This window comes from Rhinopithecus bieti, unplaced genomic scaffold, assembly GCF_001698545.2.
Source record: "Rhinopithecus bieti isolate Rb0 unplaced genomic scaffold, ASM169854v2 scaffold_24999, whole genome shotgun sequence".
Lineage (NCBI taxonomy): Eukaryota > Metazoa > Chordata > Mammalia > Primates > Cercopithecidae > Rhinopithecus > Rhinopithecus bieti.
Window position 1 is genome coordinate 143,579 of NW_016811342.1, and position 10,942 is coordinate 154,520.

General features: G+C 43.3%; 1 protein-coding gene across 1 annotated transcript in view; it reads right to left on the minus strand.

Annotated features, from left to right (window-relative positions):
• The window catches only part of LOC108543333 (zinc finger protein 736-like), a 48,521-nt gene extending 44,070 nt beyond the window's left edge, over nucleotides 1-4,451 (minus strand). Inside the window, 1 exon segment of the mRNA XM_017893769.1 lies at nucleotides 4,105-4,451. Coding sequence (XP_017749258.1) covers nucleotides 4,105-4,107 — 3 coding nt within the window. The 5' untranslated portion in view covers nucleotides 4,108-4,451.
• Nucleotides 4,452-10,942: the final 6,491 nt, after the last annotated feature.

Genomic DNA, 10,942 nt, shown 5'->3' on the forward strand with positions numbered 1-10,942 from the left:
CATCTAAATTATCCCCAAGTAAGATAAAATGCTAAGATACTAATTTTTAAATATAAGTTTAAAATCTGTTAGTATGTCCTATTCCACAATAAAAATGTTTCCATTTAAAATCCTATGTTTCTAAAATGTATAAAATATATATTTATAAAATTTTAGTACATGACTAATAGTTAAAATTGCTTACTTCTCAGGCTTTCACTATAAGTTAAGATTATTAAAAATTAAAATTCTGCCTAAGATATAATAACTAAAACTATTGTTAAGGAGAGAAACAACTTTACATACAGAGTACAAATAAAATAAAATGTGTTTCTTGATGAAAAATATATTTTAGACACAGACGTGAGGATGTGGTTTTTCTTAAAGAAAAGGCAATTTTGCTGAGTTTAGAGGTTATTTAAAAAGTATGTAAAATTGAAAGAAAAAAGATAAAGAAAATGAGGTAAACTTAATGGATATAGAAAGCTGGAGAAAGAAAGAAAAATAAAATTTTAAGGGGTTATAAAAGGTTTATAGAAATCTTATCTTGTACGGTCAAAGCTGATTGAGATTGAATACATCTGTTAATAATGCTTTCCTAAAATTAGCTTTAATATTAATACTATAAAAATAAAATTTGATTTTCTCTTTTTATGAAGAAAAAGATTTACTCCAAGTTTGTTGGAAGGAACCCTATCAGATTTTCTTGGCCAGTACCTGTGCCACTAAATTGAAGGGTAATGTCTTTTAAAATATCTGGTCACTGCTCTCTCTATACACAGCTCTGAAAAAACCCAGCACTGGACAAATTCTAACTTTTCCACAGGCATGGCCACCAATCTGTTTTAGATTAAGATTCTATTTGAAAAAAATCTGTTAATTATCTGCCTGGCTTTCAAAAAACAGCTTCATTCATTTTATTGGAAAAAATGTGTTTGCCTTGGTGAGGTAGTCACCTCCCATGAACATATGATTAAAATATTTTATAAGCTTAGAAAAAATTACTGATAAAACTGTTACATCCATTGCAGCTCAAAAAAAAAAAAAAAACTACAGATTCACTGGCTACGATTATACTAGACAATCATATTGCTTTAGATTATATATATTACCTGAGCAAAGATATGTATGTATGGTAGGAAGTACCTTTTTATTGTATACACATAAATACTTCCTATGAAGCAGAAATTTTTTTAAAAAATGAGTTGGCCACTGTCACAAATTCTCCACTGTGCACAAGACAGAAACTGATGTTTTCATGAATGTTTTGTAATTTATGTGTTAATCTACTACATTTTCTTGTAGATATGTATTTATTTTTCTGCAGGCATCATGAGACATTTCCTCTATGTCTTTTCCCAGGTAGCATTCCCAAAGCTAACCCCTGGGATTCTGTTTGAAATCATGCTAAATAGAACAGACCTCAGAATCTTACTACACTCACTGTGTGAAATATAAAAGGTAAATGAGAATTTTTAACCAATGGAATATAAACTATTTTTTTCTAAATCCACCTCTTTTCTCTTGGAAAACATTTTTTTTTAAATTTTCAAGCTCTAATGATAAAATCCATTATACAATTAATGAAAAACTGAAGTTGAAGTGAGTGAACATACATATTCAAGGCGACAAACACGGGGAGAAGTAGTGCTGACTGGAACACAGATGTATTAGACTCGCGTGTCAATCACTTGAGAGATTCTCCCCACCCCCATTCTGCTCACTAAAGTATTTCATCATCACTCTCCCAAAAGATACTGTGTGGCGGATGTGTATTTTGCTTTGCAAATTTATACACTCCCTCACTAGGGTGGATCTTTCCTGTACTTTGGGACAGTTACTCTCCTTCACAAGTCTGAGAGAAACCAGAGTGCAAGATGCGTTTGTGCCTTTTCCCCTCAATACCAGCACCTGATTGGTTGACCACCAACGTGTCTGCAAGAAAAGAAAACTAGGGTTGAGAGGGAAAAAATCTTAATGTTAAAGCGGTTAGCTTTTTAGAGGAAGGGTAAATCAGGAAACTGTCCTCAGCACTAGGGCCTCCAGCTGCTCCCCTGAGAGGCTCCACCCAATACCTCCGGCTCTTCTGTGAAAGGAGATGACCCAGGGGCTAGTGTTTGCTAGACACTCCAAGAGACATGGTCCTTGTGGGTGTCTTGGATCATCCCCAAAAAGTTGTAATACTTGGAACCAGGAAAATACAGGAGAGTGGTTGAGGATACACGACCCTGCAAAGTTTTCCAAAGACATTCTGGGAAGGCGCGGGTGCCTAGAGAAGATGAGAGGAGATGCGCAGAGTGTCAGGTGATTACTCTTTGCTTTTCTGTCCTGTGAAATATTAACAAACAGACGAATATATTAAAAAGAGCCACCCACGGCTCTGTTAAACAAAAATAAACAACTAAAATGCCACATCCGTTTTAAAATTAAATAAAGAACTGACAGTTCATAATGTGATTTGGAGAGGGATACTTGGCATTTGGGAACGTGGGAAAAAAACTGGAAATGTAGAATTTTCTACAGTCCCTAGAACAGTTAGGCTGGCAGAACAGTTTTAGATTTGAGACCCTGCTTGCCAAACATTTGAAAAATGCAGAGAAAACCAACGACCCTGTGGAGCATTAAAATAATTACATAGCTAGCAATTAGGCTGAAGTGGCCATGGCGCCCTGGGATTCTGCCTAAGGAAACCTAACTTCGTCAAAGGAATTTTTTGTAAATTACTAACTGTGAGGAAAAACAACAACAACAAAAAAACCTTAGGCTTAACCAACCACAAGCTGCCAATAAAAAGCTCATTACATAACCAGGACATTTCCACCGGAGGGCTGCAAATGCAATACGTAACTGGAACCAATCAAATATTTTTTTTGGTTTGCTTCCCCTTCCTCTTAAAAAAAAAAAAAAAAAAAGCCTTTTGTTCCAAGACCCTCCTTTGAGCCCCCAAACAACAAATCATAGCTGGGTGTTCTCTGATTCATAAATTGCTGTTTGTGCAAATAAACTGTTTGTATTAATCGCTTCCAGCATTACTGTAAATACCTCAGACTGGGCAACTTATAAGAGGATTAATTGGCTCATGGTTCTACAGGCTGTATAGAAAGCGTAACACCAGCGTCTGCTTCTGGGGAGGCCCCACCCAGGAAGCTTAAAATCACGGAGGAAGGTGAAGCAAGAGCTTGAAAAGGAGGCAAGGTGGGGTGCTGTACACTTTTAAATGATGAACTTCAGGGAACTCACTCACTATTGGCAGGACAATACCAAAAGGAATGGTGCTAAACTATTCCTGAGAAATCCGCGCCCATAATCCTTCCACCAGGCCCCACCTCCAACATGGGGGATTACATTTAAATAGGAGATTTGGGCTGGAAAACACACCCAAACTATATCCTAAAGTTGCCTCAAATTTAGGCTAGGTCGGTGGCTCATGTATGTAATCCCGGCGCTTTAGGAGGCCCGAGGCCGGCAGATCACCTGAGACCTGCGCTCAGCAGTTCGAGACCAGCCTGAGCAACATGGCAAAAGCCCGTCTCTACAAAAAAAAACAAAAACAAAAACAAAAAAAACAGGCGTGGTGGCGCACCCGTCTAGTCCTAGCTGCTTGGGGGACTGGGGTGAGTGGATCAGCTGAGCCCGAGAGGTGGAGGCTGCAGTGAGAAGAAATGCACTTTAGCCTGGGCAACACAGTGAGGCACTGTCTCGAAAAAAAAAGGCCACAATTTTATTTTTAAAAGGAGAAAGAAGGGACTAGGGACCCCAAGGCCCACTGCTTCTTCCACGGAGGAACTCCAGACCCTAATGAGGATTCTCGTCTTATGACGCTCCCATCATCGCCGCACAATCTGGAGGAGGGAGACTCGAGGTTGCGGTACAGAGCTGCCCAGAAAGGGCCCTGAACTGGGGAGAAATTCGAGCTTATGGACAAAACAAGACGTACGGTTTTGGCTGCTGGCTCAGCCCCTCATCTGCGATGGAGGAAAATGAGGACTGAGCTGTGCCCGCGGGGACTCGGAGCTGAAAACTCCAGAGCCGACCGCGAGAAGGCCGAGATACAACCGCAGCCGGTTCCGGCCGGATTCAAACACCCTCTTCCCCATTCTCGGGACACCCACTCCACGCACTCACCATTTCCCAGCCTCCGGATGTTCCGCCGTCCTCCCTATGGATCTCCCAGTACCTGCAGATCACGGGATAACAGAAGCTCCGGTAGAGTAACCGAGAAGCTCCAGGAGCGGAGGCGACGGAACAGTGGAGACGGGAACTGGGCTCAGAGCCCGGGAGGTAGGAGACAAAGGCCCCGCCATATTGAAGAGGCCGCCTTTTGGTCTGTAGCTGCGCACCTGATTGGACAATTTCACGCTAGCACCACTGATTGGCTAGGGCTCCAGGCCCCACCCATTTAAACCCTGAGTGACAGATGATGTAATCAGACACTGGGCTGAATGAGGCAGGAGTGACAGGTTTTTACCTGCACCTTTTTCAGTCAGATTCCTCCCTGTGCTGGGGTCCTGGCCCTGCCTGAGAGACATTTGTATTTAACCTTGCATATAAGATTATATCACTTTCTGATTATATTTACGTGTGTGTGTATATATTACATTCTGAATTATAGTTATGTGTATGCTGCGGGCCCTGTCTCAGCATCCTGTCTTTCCCTTTAGCTGCAGGAGATCAAACTCCTCCAGAAGATGCAGCTGCACCAGCTGGTTGCAGACAATTATCACCTTCAGTCTGTGAAGCTTCCAATTGATGGAGTGGCTCAGTGAGACTGAGAGTTGAGGGCCTGGCAGATTGGTTAGATGTGCCACTCACCCAGGCCTCCCAAAACACCCTCTTTCCCACCAAAGCTGAGCCTGCCTGAGGACCTACAAAAACACAGTGAACCCAGATCGGATCCTAGTCAGGGATAGTGCTGGGCTGTGGGGTAAAGTCAGCTAGGACAGGGCCTCCAGGTGTGGGGAGGGGCCGACCTCTTCTGTAGGGCCCGGGGTAAGTCACTGCCCTCTTTGGGCCTCTGTTTTCTTATCTAAAAAAGGTAGGGATGGTGAGCCTCACAGGGTAATGATGAGCTTCAAAGGAGAAAAGAAAGTTGAGAGTGCTTGTGCCTGGCTCTTCCCGAGAGAGATGATGATGAGAACAATGGTGGCGGCTACGTATAACTGAGTCCTCAGGAGGCCCAGTGAGGTAGGTGTGGTTCCCATCATACTTTCAAGTTGAGAAACAGTCTCAGGGAGGCCTGGCTGCATGCCCAAGGTTTCACACACAGTGAGTGTTGGAGCAGGGAGCGAATCTAGAATCAGAGCTTACTGGAGGTGGCAGGAGCACTGGACCAGCTTACTCACACCAGCTATCCAGGGTACCAGGTCAGTGTAACTGGGCATAACTGGTTGAAGGGAGCATAGTTCACTGACCTTGTCCTTGACCCTGGCATGTGAAAACACCCAAGTTGGCCACTCTCGAGAAGAAAACACAGAGAGCCCAGATGAGGCTAAAGCAGCAAAAAGGCAGTGTCCCTGTGATGGGGAGGAGCTCCAGGGAGTTAGAGGGGAGAGCTCCTCCCTCCCAGCTGGAGGCCTCCACATTAAAAGAGCAAGGGGCCTTTCTCTCCTAGCCCTTTCCTCCTGTGGCAACAGTCCCTGAAATGCCTCTATAAGAGAAATCAGAGTAAAGGCCTGGAAGAGCTGGGCTGAGTGGATTTGGGAAATGGTGGGGCTAGGGACCACATAACATTGTGACTTGTTAAAATCTCACCACAGAGTTAACAAGGGAGTGCTTCATGTTTTTGGAGGCAGCTAGGAAGAGGGGAGAGAGCTGGGGAGAGGCAGCTGTGTGTCTTTGGCTTTTTCAAGTAAAAGATGTGGATAGGAGAGTCCAGGAGACAGGGGCCTATGAGATTTCAGGGACAGGCCTTGAATGGACACCCAAAAGTGGATACTCATCCCCATCACTACCCGATGGCACAGGGTATTGCCTCCATCCTGGGCACATTTTCCAGTTGTCTAGTGATGGTAGACCCTGCCAGAAAGGATTATATGGATGGGAGTGAGCCTGGGATGGGCAGTGTTGGAACCAGGATCCTGAGACTTGGGAGAAGAGAGTCCAGGACTACACCCTTAGATCTCAGCACTTGGCAAACTCCTCTCATGAGAGTCTCACGGCTGCCTCTGTGAGCTGAGGCATCAGGCCCCTCTTCCCTATGAGTGGAAGACTCCACATCAGCTGCCAGTCCCTGTTCCCTAAGTGGTGACGCTGCAGAGCTGCCTGCTTGCAAAGCTCAGTGAGGTTTGCCCTGAGCTGGACTCAGACTCTCCCTCAGATGGTGCCAATGGAAAGATAGTAAACTTAGGCCTCTCCAAGGGCAGGCAGCTCGTATATGGCTGAGCCCTTTTCTTTTTTCTTTTTCTTTTTTTTTTTTTTTGAGATGGAGCCTTGCTCTGTCGCCCAGGCTGGAGTGCAGTAGCATAATCTTGGCTCACTACAAACTCTGCCTCCCAGGTTCAAGCAATTCTCTGCCTCAGCCTCCTGAGTAGCTGGGATTACAGGTGCCCACCACCACTCCCAGCTATTTTTTTGTATTTTTAGTAGAGACGGGGTTTCACTATCTTGGCCAGGCTGGTCTTGAACTCCTGACCCTGTGATCCACCGGCCTCGGCCTCCCAAAGTGCTGGGATTACAGGTGTGAGCCACCGCGCCTGGCCTGGCTGAGCACTTTTTTAATGGAAGCCCTCAGTTTTTATGTCTGTCATCAAAGAGAGTTGGGGAGGGAGGTCTCTGAGCCTCAGCTCCCATTGTCCCCTTTGAACCCCAGAACCTGATGCAGACCCAAGTCCTGCTTTGTGCACATCCCCTGACCCTGGTGGCCCTGGCAGTAATGCAGTATGAAGAATGTGGGGAGGGGACCTAGTCAGGGTCCAAGGGACCTTTCTGATGAACATTGGCTGACTTCCAGGAAAATGTAACACCCAGAAAGAAAAGGAAGGTGAGCAGCTGGGGCAATATTGGGGGAGAGTGGAGAGGTGAAAGTCAGAGATGCCCTTGGGGAGGATACTCTGTGTTTATACACTTTTTTTTTTTTTTTTTTTTGATATAGAGTCTCACTGTTGCCCAGGCTGGAGTGCAGTGGCATGATCTCTGCTCACCGCAACTTCCTCCTCCCAGGTTCAAGCAATTCTCCTGCCTCAGCCACCTGAGTAGCTGGGATTACAGGCATGAGCCACCACACCTGGCTAATTTTCATATTTTGGGTTTCACCATGTTAGGTTGGTCTTGAACTCCTGACCTCAAGTGATCCACCCACCTTGGCCTTCCAAAGTGCTGGGATTACAGGCATGAGCCACTGTGCCTGACTTAACCTTTTCAATAAATCTAAGATGCAGAGGATGGAGCCTGTGCAATCTCAGATTTAGATTCCATCCTCTGCATCTTAGATTTACTGAAAAGATTTGACACACAGAGGAAGAGACCCATCATAGTGGAGGGTGTGAGTAGGGGACTGAAATCAAAAACCAGTTCCTGGAGGAGGGGCTATCTGTATCCAACTCTGAAAATAGGTTGGGGCTGCATAGCATTAGAGAACAGGAAGAGGCCCTTAAGGGAAGAGCCACAGAAACCAGCCCCTGTTCCCTCTCTTTCCCACAAGTTCCCTTCAGCATCTTTCACCCAGTCCCCATTAGTAGGACGTTTACTCTCCTTCCATTGGCACCACCTGAGGGAGAGTCTGAGTCCAGCTCAGGCCAAACCTCACTGAGCTTTGCGAGCAAGTAGCTCTGCAGCTTCACCACTCAGGGAACAGGAACTGGCAGCTGATGTGGAGTCTTCAACATTCATAGGGAAGAGGGGCCTGATGCCTCAGTTCACAGAGGCAGCCGTGAGACTCTCATGAGAGGAGTTTGCCAAGTGCTGAGATCTAAGGGTGTGTCCTGGATTCTCTTCTCCCAAGTCTCAGGATCCTGGTTCCAACACTGCCCATCCCAGGCTCACTCCCATCCATATAATCCTTTCTGGCAGGGTCTGTCATCACCAGATAACTGGAAAATGTGCCCAGGATGGAGGCAATACCCTGTGCTGTTGGGTGGTGATGGGGATGAGTATCCACTTTTGAGTGTCCATTCAAGGCCTGTCCCCTGAAATCTCATAAGCCCCTGTCTCCCCTGTCTCCTGGATCCTCCTATCCACATGTTCCACTTGTCCCTCCCTTTAGCTGCAGGAGATCAAAGTTCTCCATGAGATGCAACTGTTTCAGCTGGCTGTAGACAATTATCACCTTCAGCCTATGGAGCAATTTTGGGTCTGCCTCCAGTTAATGGAGTGGCCTCAGTGAGACTGAGAGGTGAGGGTCTAGCAGATCGGCAGAGGGCATGGAGAATATTTATTTTGGGCCACCTGCCAAGAGCCTGTGGCCATGGCTCCCTGGTCAGTGTCAGGCCCTGCTGCATGGTGACCCCTGGGGCCCAGCACTCCAGCTGGGCAGGCACTGGGAAGGAGACTAGGGGTGTGGCTCCTACATAGAGGCCTCACATCTGCCTCTATGTCTTGTAGCTACAATCTGTCCTGCCAGCTGGATCGCTTATCCCAGTAGGCCAGCAATACCACCTTCAAGGCCATGGAGAACATGCCATGATGAATGTTAGGGGACACTGAGTGCCTGGACCAGCAGGAGCAAAGTGCCTTCGGGCTCAGTGACATTTCGGTTAGGCATGGGATCTGGGTGTCAGACAGCTACACTGAGCTCCCAGCTCCACCACTGACCAGCCCTGTGACTGGGACAGAGGACGCACTGCTGTGGTACTTGAGGCCCCATTGTCATGAATATAATGCACACTGCCAATTCCTTTTTCCCATTTATCTATTTAATTATAATCACCAGGTACTACTGATCTCTGTTGGTGTTTTTATTGAAAATTAATAAGTATGTGATATATTTTATCATTCTTCCTCATGATTTCTTTACTACATGATTCCTCTCATGTGTGGAACTTAAGACTAGTTAAATTCATAGAATCACAAAGTAGGAGAGTATTTCCCAGGGGCTGGGGGAGAATAACAAGGAGTTGTTGTTCAATGGGTATAGTTTCAGTTTCAAAAAATGGAAAATGCTTTTTATATATGGAAATGATGGTAGCAAAATAATGAGTGTACTTAAATCATCTCAACTGAAACCTTTAAAATGGTTAAAACAGTTAATTTTGTGTGTATTTTAACATAATGTATAAAATTATTTTACATTTTTATATTATTTTTTAAGAGACAGAGTCTTGCTCTGTTACCCAGACTGGAGTGCAGGAGTGCAATTATTGCTTCCTGCAGCCTTGAACTCATGGGCGCAACTGATCTTTCTGCCTCAGCCTTCTGAGTAGCTGGAATGACAGGCACATGCCACCATGCCTGGCTAATTTTTAATTTTTTGTAGAGAGAGGGTCTCACTCTATTGCCCAGGCTGATTTGATCCTCCCACCTTAGCCTCCTAAAATATTTTAGGCTGAGCATGTTGGCTCATGCCTGTAATCTCAGTGCTTACATATCTACAGCAGCATTGATGAAGATTACAAATATGATATACAAAAGAAAGTAGATGTAAAAATATACATACTATATAATGTAATTTATGTAAAATCCAAAAAGAATATAAAATTGAGATTTTGGCTTTCAGTAATAGTGGAGTAGCTTGTCGAACACTACTCTTACCAATAATGGTAAAATCTGGATACAATGTCATATATTATTATATAGAAACACACATCTATATATCATACATATGATATATGTGGGAATAAGAACTGAATGATAATTTTAGCTGTGCCCACTGAAAGGGAGACAGGTATTTGAATTTGAATCCAGCCAAATTAACTCCCTCTTCAAAAAATAACACTCTTCAAAGGAATACAACAGGATCCAGTCTCTGTAAATATTATTTATAGTTTTTAAAATACAATTTTAAAATTTAAGAGACATGAGAAGAAACACAAAAATGTAATCCATACACAAGATAAAACATAGGTATAAGAAGCTATCCCTAAAATGTCCAAGATGTTATCAGCAGTCAAGTATTTGAGAGCAGCCATTAAAACTATACTCATGGGTGAAGAAAAAAAATTTTCATAATGAGTAAATACATGTGGAATCTCTGTAGAGAAATGCACATTATTAAAAAGAACCAAATAGAAAGATAATGAAATTAAAAAAATAGTACTTTTAGGTTGATTCATAGATTAGAAAAAGAACAATAGAAATTATTCAATCTGAAAAAAGAAGTACAAAAAGTTTGAAGAAAATGAACAGTCTTACCAATCTGTGAGAAGATTGTGTCCCAGAAAGAGTGAAGGGACAGAAAAATTAAATGGGGTGTAAAAGTAACAACTGATAGCTTAAAACTTGCAAAAATTGGTGAAAACCCCACATTTTATATCCAAGCAGTCAACAAATCCCAAAAAGAAAATCCAAGTAATATCATACCAAGGCCATATTGTGATTTAAGAAACTGGCAGGGCAGGGCTTTCAATTGACTTTCTATGATTTCTAACTTTTACTATTTATAATGATGAAAAATACGTTATCTTTGAGAGATTTATCTTGGAGAATGTCTCACATATCAGGCACAGATGACTAAGGGTTAATAAAGGCAGATGACTTTCTAGCCTTGTTTTAGAGTTTTAATTTCTTACCTTGGAAATAAATTTGTTTCTTACAAATCTTGTAGTAAAACTGATTCACCAGAAAGATGTGCCCAGGATATTCTCTCCTATTGCATCCTCCCTGCATGGAATTGAAGCTGTGCATACTTCAATTTCAGAAATGTACAGTATGAATTACTTAATCTGAAAAACTAAAAGAAAAACATGAATTAAGATAATTACTGTTACGTTCCTTCAGCAAATGACTAAAAGTGGTTCCAGAGAGATATTTAAAAATGATTATTAAAAGAATTAAAAGATTATTAAAAGAATTTCTACGGGGCCGGGCGCGG